The sequence below is a fragment of the Cervus canadensis genome, chromosome 27, assembly GCF_019320065.1.
Source record: "Cervus canadensis isolate Bull #8, Minnesota chromosome 27, ASM1932006v1, whole genome shotgun sequence".
Lineage (NCBI taxonomy): Eukaryota > Metazoa > Chordata > Mammalia > Artiodactyla > Cervidae > Cervus > Cervus canadensis.
Genome location: NC_057412.1, coordinates 51,613,139 through 51,630,132, shown reverse-complemented (window position 1 = coordinate 51,630,132; position 16,994 = coordinate 51,613,139). Strand labels below are relative to the sequence as shown.

Genomic DNA, 16,994 nt, shown 5'->3' with positions numbered 1-16,994 from the left:
TTGCCTCACAGCTATGATTTATTACAGTCAAAGGATACGAAGCAAAATCAGGAAACCAAAAAGGCACCAAAGTGAAGTCCGCGGACACTAGGCTTGAGCTTCCAAGAACTCTCTCCGAGTAGTCTCACAAGTTGGGCTTACTTCTCCCAGATGCGTTGTGACAGTACGCATGAATGTTCCCCAGAGAAGCTTGGAGGAACTCAGTGAGGAGTGTTTCATTGGGAGCTGGCCACTTGTGCAGTTTCTGCCTGGCACCTACCAAAATGCCAGACTCATAGAAGGAAAGCATTTGTCCAGCACAAACCTCATTGTATGGACAGTTTAGGCACAGTGAGCCACTTTGATCAGTTCTGAAATTGTTGGGAAAGGGGAATCCCTTCCAGGGTCTGAGACAGGTCTAATGCTCAGAAATGGATTGTCCAAGGAGATACAAAGCAAATGACTTTACTGACCAAGAGACTATATCGGGAAGGGGTGCCCAGGTGGGGAGCAGCAGGGAAGGGAACCCAGGATTGTTCTGCCCTGTGACTCTGTCTCAGGTCCTGTGGTAATGGGGCTAGTTTCTGGGTTACCTCTGGCCATTTGGACTCAGAGTCCCTTCTGATGGCACATGCACCTCTCAACCGAGAATTCCAGGGTGAGGGCTTCTGGAGGTAGGCAGGATATAGGCTCCTCCTTCCTCCTTTGGGCCCCTCCCGAATTCTTTCAGGTTAGTTTTTCTTTTTAATTGAAGGGTGACTGCTTTACAGTATTGTGTTGGTTTCCGCCAAACATCAAGATGAATCAGCCATGGGTACACAAGTCCCCTCCCTCCTGAACCTCCCTCCCACCTCCTGCCCCATCCCACCCTTCTTGGTTGTTACAGAGTCCCAGTTTGAGCTTGACTATGTGTTTTACATATGGTAGTGTCTATTTCCACGGCTTCCCTGGTAGCTCAGCGGTAAAGAATCTGCCTGCAAAGCAGGAGCCGCAGGAGACATGGGTTTGATCCCCGGGTCAGGAAGATCCCCTGGAGGAGGGCATGGTGACCCACCGCTGTATTCTCGCCTGGAGGATCTCCATGGACAGAGGAGCCTGGGGGAATAGCCCATAGGGTCGCAATGAGTCACACACAACTCAGCCAACTTAACACGCTCGATTCCATGCTACTCTCTCCATTCGTCCCACCCTCTCCTTCCCCCAAATATGTGTCTGTAAATCTGTTGTCTGCATCTCCATTGCTGACCTGCAAATAGGTTCATCAGTACCATCTTTCTAGATTCCATATATATGCATTAATACATGCTATTTTTCTGACTTACTTCACCATATAAAAGGGTCTAGGTTCATCCACATTAGCACTGGCTCAAATGCACTCCTCTTTATGGTTGAGTAATATTCCACTATATATGTACCACAACTTCTCTATACATTCATCTGTTGATAAGATATCTAGGTTGCTTCTATGTCTGTAAATAGTGCTGCAGTGAACATTGGTGTACATGCTTTTTTCAATTACGGTTTTCTCAGAGTATATGCCCAATAGTGGGATTTGTTGGGTCATTTTATTCCTAGTATTATTTCTAGGGTAGTTTATTCCTAGTTTTTTAAGGAATCTCCATACTGTCTTCCATAGTGGCTGTTATCGATTTATACTCCCACCAACAGTGCAAGGGAGTTCCCTTTCTCCCTCCTTCTCTTTGGGTTAGTTTTATGAGACAGACTCTGGGCTGGTGTGTCCTCCTGCCTTGCGGCCCCTCCCAAACCTCCCTGGTTCATTTTCAGTGGCAGCACCGCGTTCTTTATTGGGACCTCCTTTTGTGAGACAACTCAGACAAGCGGTTATCACTGTGTCTGGCAAAGGTGGACAGTTTCGGTCAGCAGTTCCCTAACAAAATGGGGGGACGTTCCTAAAATCCAAGTTCCTGAGATACCAGCCAAGGGTGACTCTTGTAAGCAGGTCTCTCAGAGGATAAGCAGTCATTGGCTATGTTAACACTTTTCAGCAGAGGACTTTTATCCCAACATTCTTTAGTATCTATAAATGCCTCTTGAATTGTCCTTTGAACCATCCTATTCCTTTATCAATGAGTTAAAGAAATCTTTGACACATGTTCAGTATATATGTATATGTTTATGTTGTCAACTTAAAGTTTTAGTTTGACAGATGTAACCTAAACAGGCTAAATGGAGTCCTAACTTAAAAGCTAAAAGACATCAATCTGTATCAAGGCTGATTACTGCACAAGCTTAATTATTAAAAAAACAAACGAACAAACTGTATTTCCATTTCATATTTTCTTACTATCTCTACATTTTAGAAAGCCCTCTGACATAGATGGCAAAGAAAGGGAAGTTGCTCAGTCGTGTCCAACTCTTTGTGACCCCATGGGCTGTAGCCTGTCAGGCTCCTCCATCCATGGAATTTTCTGGGCAAGGATACTGGAGTGGGTTGTCATTTCCTTCTCCAGGAGATCCTCCTGACCCAGGGATGGAACCCAGGTCTCCCACACTGCAGGCAGACTCTTTACTGTCTGAGTCACCTGGGAAGCCCTGACATAGATGCAATCACTTGGTTATTTGTACTTTAGGCACATATTATTAATAACAAAGAAATGTTTCTTTAGGTAGGTGATAATATATAAAGATCTATTTCTTCTTTGGAATATGAAATCAGAATATGAAAATACTATCATAAAAAAAGCTAAGTGCCAAAGAATTGATGCTTTTGAACTGGTGCTGGTGAAGACTCTTGAGAGTCCCTTGACAGCAAGGAGATCAAACCAGTCAATTCTAAAGAAAATCAACCCTGAATATTCATTGGAAGGACTGATGTTGAAGCTGAAGCTGCAATACTGGCCACCTGATGCGAAGAACTGACTCATTGGAAAAGACCCTGAAGCTGGGAAAGACTGAAGGCGGGAGGAGAAGGGGGAGATAGAAGACGATATGGTTGGATGGCATCACCAACTCCATGGACACGAATTTGAGGAAACTCTGGGAAATAGTGAAGGAAAGGGAAGCCTGGGGTGCTACAGTCAGTGGGGTTGCAAAGAGTCGGACACAACTTAGTGATTGTGCAACAACATCATTGCTGAAAGATGAAATCCCCCCACTTAACTATATGACATATTAGCCAAAAGTTTAAAATGATATATATCCTTTATGTATTTATAAAGTTTTGAGCCCTTAAAAAAGAATAACCTTGATTTTAAGTTCAAATATAACATGCAGAAGACAAAAAGTAATAGCCTTTTATGAACTTTATTATGCTTCATACATTTCTCTAGTCATTTCAGATTTCAATAAATGTGTTCCTATATTTTGTGAACTGCATTTTAAATTCAGAGATAATTTTACAAATCTTCATATACAATGATACCAAATAAAAAACAAATTAAGCTTTATTAGCAAATCTAAGTAAGAGCTGGCATAGTTAACATAAGCATTCAGAAGGTAAACATTTCTTGAATAAAAAAATAGGAAATATTTTAATGAAAAAAAAAATCAGGGATTGAGGTGGGAGAACATTTTTCAAACAGCAGCTGGCACTTTCTTCACAATTTGTATCACCTGTGAAAATACATCATTAGATAAATACTCACATGATATTTACAAAGTAGAAGAGGAAAAACCTTCTAAGTATCAAGGTCTTTCATCTGTTACTCTCTTCCATCTTCTGGATCCATTACTTTGCACACCAACTAAAGTTGTGATTCTAGTGAACTACGGTTGAAAGCTTATCAATTAGGTCATCAATAGTGTAAACCAGAAGCTGAATGTCTGCTTTTTCCTTCATTCGGTGATCACTGTTCTTCCGGAGGATGACATCTACGTCTGTGCTGACGACTCGGTCAGCAACCTGCACGGCTGTGTGCCACGGTACGATGTCATCCTTCATGCCGTGGAGCAGTCTCACGGGGCACGTCACAGGGATGGGGCTGTGTAGCAGGCAGTGGTGCTCCGCTTCTTTAACGACACTGTACTGGATGCGGTAAACTCCTTCTTCACTGTATTTTGATGGCATGGGCCACACACCTTTCATCTCTATTTCCTTTTTTGTCTGTTGGAACAAATGAAAATAAAAGTATTTATGCAAAATTAATACATGCAATAGTCTTAAACAATCTAAGGAAAGTGGTCTTTGAAGAAGAGGAAAAGAGGTAACAAAAACATAACAATGATAATTATCAGTAATTAAATACCATGTGCAAGGAACTATAACAAGTATTTTCCACACAGTATCTCACAGGATCCTGATAATAATTTTGTTATTATTTCAATTTTACAAAAGAGGATATGAAAGTATTACGCAGCTTTAAGGTTGAAAGGCAGTAACTGCTGTGGCTGGATTCAAACTTGATCTAACTAACTTTATCATATAACGTCTTAAGTCAGGCGTTGTTTCATCCTGGTTCAAGGGGAAAATGAGGAGAAAAATACAATAATTTCTTGGAATCAGTACAGGTGGCATTCATATTACATCAAATCAAATCTTAGGAATAAAAACTGTTTAGATTTAAAAATCATGAAACTAAAAGTGTGATTAGTGGAAGTTATTAAAATGGCAGTGAGATGGGGGAAAGGGAGAATGGAGTATACTGCTAAAAATGAAAAACAAGACAGTGGTTATTCTGGGGCAACAATACACGCCCAATTTTAGGCTGAATGTAAAAAAAAAAAAAAGTAGTTTTTGCCTTTCAGAGTTCTACGGAATGAGAAGAAAATTGTCTGTTGTTCTGGATGACAAAGAATTCTTCCAAATATCTCCTGAAAACTGAGCAATGGTATCATTTCTACCTTTAAAATAAAATGCTGGGTGTTTTTTGATTCTTGAAGAATCTCTATTTTTGAGATCAAAATTTGTCTTAAACATTTTTTCTACTTAAAGTAACATATACTCATTATTGAAGACATAGAAAATATAAAAAGCATAAGAAGAAATAAATTACCAGTAATCCTATCTCATGGATATACCAACCAACCATTAATATTCTGGCTTATTTCCTTCTAGTATTTCTATATGTGCATGGTTTTAGATATACAATATGTAAAACACTTAGCTATTACAATTCATATATAGTTTTCACTGCTTATTTATTTAATATATATGTATTTCTGGGTTTTAAAAGATTAGATTAAAAGTTTTTAAAGACTGGATAACTGTTTACCACAATGCATACAAGATAATTAACTCAACCACTTCCAAACTGCTGAGTACTTCTAGGAACAACTTTGAACATAAAGGGTTATATGTATATAATAAATTCTTTGGAAAGATTATCCCAGCTTGAATTAGTAAATCAAGATGTAAATAGCTTTAAGCCTCTTGCAACCACATAATATGAAGGGAATTTCTGTCTAGAAAAAAAAAACAGTGGATGGCTTATCAAAAATAAAGAAAATACAAGGAAAGAAAAGCTATATACAACGTATTTAAAAAAAATTGTATTAAATTTTCAATAAAAATACTGTATTGCCACATTTAAAACTATTCACTTATTACAAATTCAGAGGCAAAAAAGAATTTAAACAGTAAAATATATATGATGTTATCTACATGCATGTAGGTATTTTAATGTATTTTATAAAATTCCAAAAATATCTCAGTGAAAAAGCTGTATATCTGAAAGCTAAACTTCTAAATATCTACAGTCAAATGATTTAAAATAGAGTAAAAACCTATATTACAACATATATTAATATCATAGGGTGCTCGGCATTAAAGCAACATGTGAACCAAATATTTAAAGCAAAAAAATGATATTCAGTTATCCTCAAACTACTTATGACTGTTCCTGAATTTGTAATTTCAGTAGTTAGAACTTAGTTCCATTGATTATTAGATGAAGGGGCAACTATGCTAATTACCAAGACAAATAACAACTGCATTGTAAGCATTGCTGCTTCCCAACTAGCTCTGTTATCTGCTATTGAGGTGAATGAATATTGTTCATTTGAAGAACAGACTTAACTTTACAAAATCTTGCATGTCCCAAAGCCTCAAAAACAAAAACTACAGGAATCAAAGAAAATGTACAATATTCATAATTCTTACACCAAAAGAAACTAGCAAGGCAATGTGTCTGAAGCTTGGATTCCACCAGCTGTGCATCCTGTCTGATGCCCTCTAGTGTCCACACAGAAATCTGTGTGCAGGTCAAGAAGAAAGTTAAACTGGACATGGAATACACACTGGTTCCAAATCAGGAAAGGAGTACGTAAAGGCTGTATATTGTCACCCTGGTTATTTAACACATGCAGAGTACATCATGCAAAATGCCAGGCTGGATGAACCACAGGCTGGAATCAAGATTTCCAGGAGAAATATCAATAACCTGAGATATGCAGATGACACCACCTTTACGGCAGAAAGTGAAGAAGAACTAAAGAGCCTCTTGATGAAAGTAAAAGAGGAGAGTGAAAAAATTGACTTAAAACTCAACATTCAGAAAAATAAGATCATGGCATCTGGTCCCATCACTTCATGGCAGATAGATGGGAAACAATGGAAACAGTGAAAGACTATTCTTTGGGGCTCCAAAATCATTGCATATGGTGATTGCAGCCATGAAATTAAAAGACGCTTGCTCCTTGGAAGAAAAGCTATGACCAACCTAGACAGCATATTCAAAAGCAGAGACATTACTTTAAGAACAAAGGTCCGTCTAGTCAAAGCTGTGGTTTTTCCAGTAGTCATGTATGGATGTGAGAGTTGGACTATAAAGAAAGCTGAGCACCGAAGAATTGATGCTTTTGAACTGTGGTGTTGGAGAAGACTCTTGGAGAGTCCCTTGGACAGCAAGGAGATCCAACCAGTCCATACTAAGGAAATCAGTCATGAATATTCATTGGAAGGACTGATGCTGAAGTTGAAACTCCAACAGTCTGGTCACCTGATGCAAAGAGCTGACTCATTGGAAAAGACCCTAATGCTTTAAAGATTGAAGGCAGGAAGAGAAGAGGACGACAGAGGATGAGACGGTTGGACGGCATCACTGACACGATGGACACTGAGTTTGAGCAAGCTCCAGGAGTTTGTGATGGACAGGGAGGCCTGGAGTGCTGCAGTCCATGGGGTTGCAAAGAGTCAGACATGACTGAGCGACTCAACAGAACTGAACTGAAGTGTCCACAGAAGGAAACAATGATTAGAGTTAGAGGTAAATCAAATTCCCACACAAACAATGAATAATGCTGGATCTCAACATTTCCAGGGCTAAAGAAGACAGTAAAAACCTCTGGGTCTATTCCCTTGACACTGAGAGCACTCACTGTTTCTGTGGAGAAGAGGCAGAGATCCTAGTGTCCAGGCCCTTTCTTTACACATGGTTTTAAGTTTAAAGGGCTCAACATGTTTAAGAATTCTTCATTGGTATGGTTTAGGATTACCAAAGAACTACCCTGATTTGCAGGACATAGATCTTCTCAGCCAATTATGGGCTATCTACCTTATCTTCACTCTGAGTGATGAATGTACAGACATAAAGAGAAATTTCCATAGATCTTGTCATTTCCGAATAACCCCCCAAAACTGTGTAATCAACACCTTTCCAACAGGCCATCATCTTGAAATAATTTCCCACCATGAGAAGCAGAGTAAGGGCTTCAAGGTTTAGATGCAGAGGATCAATGGCAGGAGAATTTAGCAGCATGAGGACATTAGGCATCTATGTATGAGAAACAAGAAAGGAAAAAAAAGATCTCAGAAATAGGTAAGTGCAAAGAAGATCAGCTTCGTAATTTTAGCCCTGACTGGAAATCATATGAAGAACCTGACTTCGCAGACAATGTCATTTCTTACGGAGCTGGAAAGAACAATGTGAAATAAGAATAAACTTAGAACAGATAGTATATGGCACTGAATTCAATGCAGAACTTGAGGCAAAAGTCAATGATATTCTAGTCTTCAACACTACATATGCTTTTTCCTTCTTTTTCTTTTTTTCCTCCTCCGCCACTGCTGTAGAGAGTGAAGTTCTCAAACTTCACCTGGGGCCTTGTAAAACGGACGACGGGGCCACACTCCCAGTTTCTGATTCAGTGAATCTGGTGAAGCTCAAGAACATACATTTCTATTAATACAAGTTCTCAGGTGATGCTGTTACTGCTGGCCTAGGGACTACACATTTTGAACCATGGCTCCAGACAGTTTCTTTCTGCTAGGATTAGTCCCATAGGTGAAATTTAGATCTCAAGGAAAAATATGCCCAAGGAGAACTCCACTGATTTCCAAACAAAAAAATAACATACACAAAAATAAACAGCTATTACCCACCACTTTTTTTACCCTTGCAGACAACTGAAATACTTAAACATATATTCAAGAGCAAAGTATAATAAACCAATTACCTTTCCAATTATTTCAGAAACCTTATTTCTATCATGGTTTGCGGACGAACATGCTACTGATGAAAAGTACCCCCCCCTTTTTTTAAAGGTGAAAATTGGAAGTAGAAAAAGAATGCCAAATTAGTGTCTAGGCCAGGAATGGCAAATCTTATCTCCTGTGTGTGACTGACAGTGTGTGCTCGGAGAGCTCTGCCAAGAGAGAATCCGAGGCTTTAAGGCTTAAAAGAACTTTTGTAACTGATTAGCTGGTTTAACATAGTTGTAGAACAGGTATTAATACTACCACCCATAGCCACAAAACAGACTAAGAGGCACACAAAGAGATCACAATGTGTGATCCAAATAAACAAATGTGGTTAGTAACATGCTGATAAAACAAAAGTTTAAAGTGTGATTTCATTCATGTGACAAAATGATTTGAAGGGACTGTGAAAAAACAGAAAATCTTAAACAGGAGACCAAAACGGGCTTCCCTGGTGGCTCAATTGGTAAAGAATCTTCCTGCAATGCGGGAGACCTGGATTCGATACCTGGGTTGGGAAGATCTCCTAGAGAAGGGACCAGCTACCCGCTCCAGTATTTTGGCCCAGAGAATTCCATGGACTGTATAGTCCATGGGGTCGCAAAGAGTTGGACACGACTGAGTGACTCTCACTCACTCAAATAGTTTAAAAAAAGCAAAGAAATGGTATACAAAAAGTCAGTTAAGACAAAGATGAGCTAGCCTAACTAGTCAAAGGACAGAGGACACATGCACAAAATTCAGAGAAAGAGGGAGCAGAAGAACAACAGGAGGGATACACCGAGGTTGCCTGGGACTTACCTCAATGGGAAGCTGATTAAATTGTGTCACCAGGCCATCTACAGCCGTCGCTACGCCAACGAGAGCAACAACCTTCTGTGGCCGGGCGATTGCAGCATGAAACATCAGCCACCCGCCGAGGCTAGATCCAACCAGTATCTAGAAACAGAAGCACACTGTTCTGAAGAGGAATTTCTTTTTCTTTCTGGTAAGGGATGGACTAATTTCATAGAATGTATATATTTTCTGCCTTTATATCCACTGGCTCCCAGACTTTTAATAATTGGCACAAAGTAAAATTAAGATTATGATTACTATTTGTTAAAGTATCAGATCTATAACAGAGAGTAAATTAGACAAATAAAATTTGTAAAATGAAAAGTAAAATGATACTTACATTTTAGGAGAAAGTGACAATGATAGAACTGATTGATTTGACATTAAAATATAAAAATTGATCGTTAGACATTAAAATACTAAATATTTGCATCTAGTGAAACAGCTCCAATAGCATGAGGTTATAGTCCACAACAATTATCATCATATTTAACAAAAACAGTCACCTGTGGTCCTTCAGCCAAGTCATCAATTATAGAAAGAACATCTTTTCTCCACTTCCCCACTGTGCATTCTTCTAAGTTACCATCTGAATTTCCAACTCCTGAGTAATCAAACCTAGAGAAAGAGAAAACATATTTGTATCTAGATATCTAGTATTTCCTTCCCTAATTTCTAAGGAAGATAGCACGTTAATTACAATGCCTCAACTCTATTAAAATAAAAGTGAAGTCAGTGTGTATTTCAGCAAATCTTCTTGGCTTAACCTTCAAATACAGTCACTCGCTTCCTCACCTCCCCTGTGCCAGCCTGGGCCAAGTCACTATTCTCTCTCGACTGAACTAACGCAAGAGTCTCCTAGTAAATCTCCATTTTCATTTTTCACCCTCACAGTGTATTCCCACACAGCAGTCAGTGATCCTTAAAAAAACAAAAGAAGAAAGATCATGTCCTGCACATAGCCTTCAAAGGTTTTGTATAATCTTTAAGTAAAATCCAAAGTCCTTACCATCATCTAGCCCCTAACTACCTCTCTGATCTCACTTCTTCCATTTCTCTCTCCCTCCCAACTGTATCCTCATTTTTCTTTTTCAGTAAATGGAATACACCATCCACATTCCCGACTCAGGGGTTTTACGTCAGCTTCTCCTTCCCTGTGGACGACTCGACCGGAGACAGTCACCCAGACGGCCCCCTCCCTTCCGCCGGGCCCCAGTGTCAATCTCCAGAAGCCTTCTCTGACCCTTCACCCTAGAGCTGCGCCTCCTTCATCACTCTCCGGTCCCTGACTCGGTTTTGTTCTCTTCACAGCCAGTACTGCGACCTGGCAATGTGTGTCTAATGGATTACTGGTTTGTGGCCTGTCTCCCGCACTAGAGCGGTATGTAGGAACAGTAGAATGGTGTAACATATTTTCTTAGAGATCAGGGATTTAAAAGTGGAGAAAGAAATTAAAATTTTAAGTAAGAAGTGACGTGGTTTTGGATTCTTGGGAAATAGGATAACAAGGCTGAAGTCCTCAATGCAATGGGTGCAGCAGACCAGGGAGAAGGGGGAGAGAAACCCAACTCTCCTTCACCCTCCTGTGGGTGAAGGCATCTCCACCTGCTATATTGCTGACAGTTGCCACGGAAACATGGCGAAGATGCACAGCACATGGACACTTATGCTCAGTCACTCAGTCGTGTCTGACCCTTTGTGACCCTGTGGACTGTAGCCCTCCAGGCTTCTCTGTCCATGGGGATTCTCCAGGCAAGAATATTGGAGTGGGTTGCCATGCCCTTCTCCAAAAGACATGTACAGGGCCTTCAAAAAGGTAAATACAAGCATTCAGTGATACTAATGGGTAACAAGTGAAAAATACAGTTCACTCTTGCTGAACCCTAACCAAGTGACAAAGATTTGGCAATTTAAAACTTTTAATCACAGTAAGGCAATTCAGTCCTAGCAGCCTCAATATTCTCAAATCTAAATATATTTTAAATTTTTCAAATCTAAAATTTTAAATGTTATTAGAAATCATCATGAGAGAAGACCAGTCTAAAGCCATGTGTCATATTCCTGAGCTCTGACTCAATTTTAATATCCTGGATGGTGGCAGGCTATTAAGAAACCATTTCCACCGAACCATAGGTACTGTTCTTGTATAATATACAAAACTAACCATTTCTTCATTCAAGATCTAAGTTTTACAGACAAAATCACAAAGAAAGTAAACTGAGAAACTGGGAGTATAAATAGAAGATAAAATCTCTTATCCAATCTTTATGTTTCTTACATTGGCAGGCGGGTTCTTTACCACTAGCGCCAACTGGGAATCCATTAAAACAAGTTAAAGTGCAATCAATTGCTAATAGTGATGAGATTGCAATGAAGTTTGATAAAAGCATATAAAAAGGAGCCTGATCAAATTAAAAATTGTAATGAATGGCTATATTGTATAAAGGTGTATAAGTATACATTTAGGTTACATTTTGATATAGTACCACATATTCCTTTGGATAAAAGGAATAAGACTAAATTCATATAACTGTCTGTACACACTTTAATTTCATGATTACTAAATATACCTTTAAAAAGAAAATTTATTTCATATGCATCCAAAATGCAGAAAACTCCCTCATACATCTTATAGGCAGACAGAAACTGGCTATAGTCTCTTACAGTCTCAATTTAAATTCAGAACTGATAAAATAAGGATTTCTTGAGTTAAATTCTTTTGGGGACAAAGGAGAATGATGGCAATTTTTCTGATTTCATCATGTCTTGCTCAAGATAGTCCTCCTCCTTGGATTGCTCTTCCTTCTTACCTAAATCCTAACTATTTTTCAGTGTTCCTTTATAGTGTTTTCTATCTACTTCAACCCCTATTTTTCTCTCAATATATACAGTTAAGTATCATGCTCTTTGACATAATCACATTTTGATGAATATTTCTTCCTAATTTCCCATATGTATTTTATCTTGCATTCCTCCACCCTGATTAAAAGATCCTTACAGGCAATGACCATGTTTTAGAATTCTTTGTATATTTTACAGCACCATTGTAGGGTTAGAAGGTCTACTTGTAAAAAATACTACAGTCTTAAGGATAACAGTTAATTTGGAATATTTTAAAGAGCTCTGAGCACGAAAATGAAATAATTCAGTTAATTTGCTAAAAGGAGTTAAGACTAAATTCATATAATTGACATAATTTCTGCTAATATACTGAGTAGATAAAAGTCATTTTTAAGTCTAAAAGTTTTTTATTTTTATTTCTAATTACTTATTTCTGAAAGCTGTATTTCCTAGACCTATTGAGTGAATGATAGTGAAACTCTTCTAAAAACTACATAAATACATTTTTAGGTTGCTAGAGCTAGAAATGAATTCAGAAATTATATTTCATCCAAGCTCCTCCTTTTTATGATGATGAAAACAGCTCCAGCATTTATTAACCAACTCATCTTGTCATAGCTAATGTTAGCGTTAATTCTAGAGTCCATGTTTCTTGAATTTCAGGCCAGTGCTCTTTTTACTAACCCATACTATCTCTTCTGGCAAATTAGGCACTAAATAAATGACTATTCTAAGTAAACAACCCTAATAACAGTGAAACATTATTTTAGTAAAATAATTATCAGTATGAAATATTAAGAATTGTAAAATCAAGTAGTAAACAACACATACCCTTATTTATGCTTATATATACATATTCAGACTACACAAGTGAAAGAGGAAATTCAGTGAAAAGGTGACTTACACAATATTAATTTTACAGTACTTTTAAACACAGATGCTATTTTAAACTACATATTTTGAAAGTAATGAAATAAACAGTGGTTAAATAACAGTGGTCCTTAAGTTCCAAAAGGAAAACCAGACTGTAAGAGATTACAAGAAAGCCACCTAGTATACTGGTTTGCTGTCATGTTAGAATATTGTTTCTAAAGAGCTTAAGTTACCACTAGTTTCCTTATCTGCCTGCACCATCAGCATGGCACAAAGGCCAGAAGGGAGGGACGTTTGCAAGGGAGGGGACATCCTTACACCCATGGCTGATTCATGTCGATATATGGCAGAAACCAGCACAATACTGTAAAGCAATTATCTTCCAGTTAAAAATTAAAAAAAAAAAAAAAAAACTATTAAAGATTGCATTTTACATGAACCCTAAATCACAAGATGAAAGTTTACAGACTATTAAAATAAATTAATCTATAAAAATGCTAGCATTTGCTTCAGTTGGTTAGAGCAGAAGTAATTCTTGACTGCCAAGGTAAATGGTAGTAATATTTTCTTTGAAATGTGTTATTCCTACCTTATATAGGCGTGACCTAGAGATTTGCAAAACTCCTCAATCGCCAATGCTTTTGTACCATTCATATTAGAAATATAGCCAGGGATGAAGATAATTCCTGGACTTTTGCCTTTTAGCCTTTTATAAGCCAGGTTTGGGAGGTCTGGTCGACTAAGGAAAGAGATTGATGTCTTGTGTCTGCAAGCTAAACAAAGTACACAAAACATAAAGTTTGCAAATACAGTTTTTGGAAAACCATACATATTTTCAATCTTAACTTTCTCAACTTGTCAAATTGATATCAAATACTATTTCCATTTCGTAAAAAAAAATATAGACATGAAGTATTATAAGTCACAAGTCTGTGCCTGTCTCTAAAAATCATGTCACAATTGACCTTCTCTGAGCAAGGTTCAATCATGATTCTTCCAAAATACACAACAAGGAAATCTGAAGGCCACTAAAGACAGAAAGACTTGTCAAAAAAGTTTTCCTGTTGCATCATCTATTCCAAACAGTATCAATCAACATTCAGATTTACCTACACTAGTTTTAAGCCTTTTCTTGGGAGATTTCAGTCTTCTTTGAAATTTTTTTTTTAAATGTCTGAGGGGTTTCACATCCTCTACTTTTTGGTAGGGAGGGAGAGAAACAAGTTTGGTCTAACGTTGGGAAACTGAATCAAAGATAGAGGTGCTGGCCCCTTTTATTACTTATTCTTTCTCCATCCATAAAGTCTTGAGCCATGGTAATACTCAATCATGATTCTCTATCTGCTGAGGAGGGTTTGTGAACAGTTTCTTTACAAGTAACCTTGAATAAATGTATAATATCATTTTTGGAAAAAGATTTCTCATAGGACTCCCAATCACTGTGTTTTATTTGTTGGTTTGGCTTTCTTGAAAGGTACACACAAATCTGAATGCAAGTAAACAGGCACAGTGGGAAACCCTTATAATGTTACTCCACTCCACTACCTTTAAAGTTCCTTCCCCACCCTACAGTAAGGTCAACCTGTGCATGTGCTCAGTGACCTCCGACTCTCTGCGACCCCATGGATTGTAGCCCACCAGGTTCCTCTGGCCATGGAATTTTCCAGGCAAGAATACTGGAGTGGGTTGCTATTTTCTCCTCCAGGGGATCTTCCTTACCCAGGGACTGAACCCATCTCTTGCATCTCCTGCATCGACAGGCAGATTCTTTATACTGTGACCACTACCTGGGAAGCCACAAAGTCAATACTTGCTCTTAAAAAAAATGTAGAACGATGTTTAAAAACAAAAAGTCATTTATAATCCCATTTTCTCCCTCCAGAGAAATCAGATTTGTGTAGTCCCTTAACACTCTTTTCCTGGACTAATGAAATCTCTTTTTTATTTCTTGAAATCTTTCTCTATTGTGGCTAATTAAAACTTCACAGTTTCTTCCATGTGAGCTAATAAAGTTTTCCTCATTTTGGATTTGAGAAGTTGATTTTTTAAACACTGAATTGAAGGCCTTAAAGCTATCCCTTTTACATGTAGGCTTGCTTCAGAGTTTGAACGCATAGTGAAATATGCCAAATTTAAAACTTTAGTGAAAAACAAGGTAAGTAGGAGCCAGTAATGTAGACTGACAGATTGTAGCAGCAAAAATGTTCTTTTCCCATTTCTTTAGCACTCAAAAACGCCTTCCTATCCTCTTTTCCATTTTACTTTCCAATAGGAAATTTTCCATGAGACCATCACAATTTATTTAAATCTTGATGAGTTATAAATGGTCATCTTCTTAACATAATATCCATAAATGATCGTTGTACTATAAGAATTAGCTCAAACTCTGAGGCATGTATCTTCAGTGAAACTACTAACCAGTGAGAGAGAATTCTCTTTTAGTTACCGCAATGACACGCTACACTCGGCTGGAGGGACATATGTAACAGCCTTTGGGTTGCGCACAATTAAATCGGCTATATATTTAAACATTTTAACTCAAAACAAAGGGTATTTACAAAGACAGTCCCCGTTTCAAGCACCATGCATCTGACAGCTGGGGTGCAAGGGTATGAACCCCAAAACAAAAAGACATAATTAAGAAAGACAGGCTATATATATGGGGGAGTGGAGGTGGGAAGAGCCGGAGAAGAATCAAGCACAAAGAAATATTCAGGGGCTGTAATTTTTGTCCAAATTCTAACCTCCTTTGTAGAGTAACGGCTATGATTTTTACTGGGCTGGAATCTTAGCGACCGGGTTGGGGCAGGAAGACCCAACACAACCAAAAAACGCAAAAGTTTACACTTTTACAAAGAACATGTAAAACCTTTCTGTAAAATTGCTCGAGAGAGAGCAGGTCTAAGCAACTAACAGTCACGATCTGTAAACCCCTTAGAACGTGCACAGAAAAGATAGAGCAATTAATAATCAAACATACTAAATGCACATCTGAATTTTTGCTAGTCTTGGCGCTTAACACAGGGGAGGTGGGCAGAGAGAATCCTTGAACTACAGAGCATAACGCCAACCACTGCCCGGGCGGTCAGGACACCCCGGGGCCTGGCAGTGCTCTCTCACTACCTTCATCAGATTTGTTAAAAGAACTGGGGTACTGAGAACCTGGAAAGAGGATTTCTGAACGGAGCGCCCAAAACGCACGGGTCAGGAACTGCCGAAATCCGGTATGTTCGAAAGAACGCGTCTTACTCGTCTTTCGGACACTGACCTCGGAACCACTGTGGCGCCCGCTCGGTCTTCCGTGCAAGTAACGTGCTGAGACCATGGTGGAAGCCGAAGGTGACTGCCGCCCAGCCCCACCTGCGACAAGGTACCCGAGCGGCCACGGAAGCCAGGCCCACCCCCGCCATCTTCCCAGCAGCCCCTGCGCCCTGCGCCCGCCTACTGAGATGCGCACTGCACCCAGAAGCCAAGGTACGCATGCGCCGCTGGCGGCCGCGCAAATTGGTAAACAGCCCGGAGTTTCCACCCCCGGAGAGCGCACATGCGCAGAGTGTTGTCGCTCTTAGAGCGTGTTTCTGCTAGGCTCTTCTGTGGGGAGGTTTCAGTTTAGTTAAGTCCCTCAGTCGCGTCCGACTCTTTGCGACCCCATGGGCCCCATGGAGCACGCCAGGCTCCATTGACCATCACCAACTCCCAGAGCTAGCTCAAACTCATGTCCAACGAGTTGGTGATACCATCCAGCCATCTCATCCTCTGTTGTCCGCTTCTCCTGCCTTCAGTGTTTCCCAGCATCAGGGTGTTTTCCAAGGAGTCAGTTCCCGTTTGGCCGATGACAGTTTGGGATGTTTTGAGCGTACTTGGTAGCCTGCTTTCTAGATGAGTGGATACTCCAGGACTGGAAGCAAGGAGAGGAACCCCATGCAACGTTCCTAGACAGGAAAACGTCTGGTCATCCCGAGACACAAGGAAACTGAAACATAAAGTGTTAAGCTTGCTGCGTTGCAAGTCGTTGTTACTCCTGGTGCTGAGAAGGTTAGCAGGCCCGAGAAGGTTAGCAGGCCCGAAGGCCAGGGGTTGCCAAACAGAG

The 16,994-nt window shown here is 39.3% G+C and overlaps 1 protein-coding gene across 1 annotated transcript; it reads right to left on the bottom strand.

Moving 5' to 3' along the window:
- Nucleotides 1–3,224: 3,224 nt before the first annotated feature.
- On the bottom strand, nt 3,225–16,343 carry ABHD10 (abhydrolase domain containing 10, depalmitoylase). Its single transcript, XM_043448994.1, has 5 exons — nt 16,173–16,343; nt 13,494–13,677; nt 9,697–9,808; nt 9,155–9,292; nt 3,225–4,042 (listed from the first exon to the last, which is right to left on the bottom strand). The coding sequence occupies exons 1-5, from the start codon at nt 16,312–16,314 to the stop codon at nt 3,698–3,700; spliced, it is 921 nt and encodes a 306-aa protein (XP_043304929.1). The 5' UTR covers nt 16,315–16,343; the 3' UTR covers nt 3,225–3,697.
- Nucleotides 16,344–16,994: the final 651 nt, after the last annotated feature.

What these genes read in the sequence shown, in the direction of transcription:
- ABHD10 (XM_043448994.1), bottom strand. Translation starts at nt 16,314, where the DNA reads ATGGCGGGGGTGGGCCTGGCTTCCGTGGCCGCTCGGGTACCTTGTCGC. An exon ending in CTAGGTCACGCCTATATAAG is followed by an intron (nt 9,809 to 13,493) that starts GTAGGAATAACA and finishes CTCTTTCTCTAG; the next exon opens with GTTTGATTACTCAGGAGTTG. An exon ending in TTAATCAGCTTCCCATTGAG is followed by an intron (nt 4,043 to 9,154) that starts GTAAGTCCCAGG and finishes TTGTTCCAACAG; the next exon opens with ACAAAAAAGGAAATAGAGAT.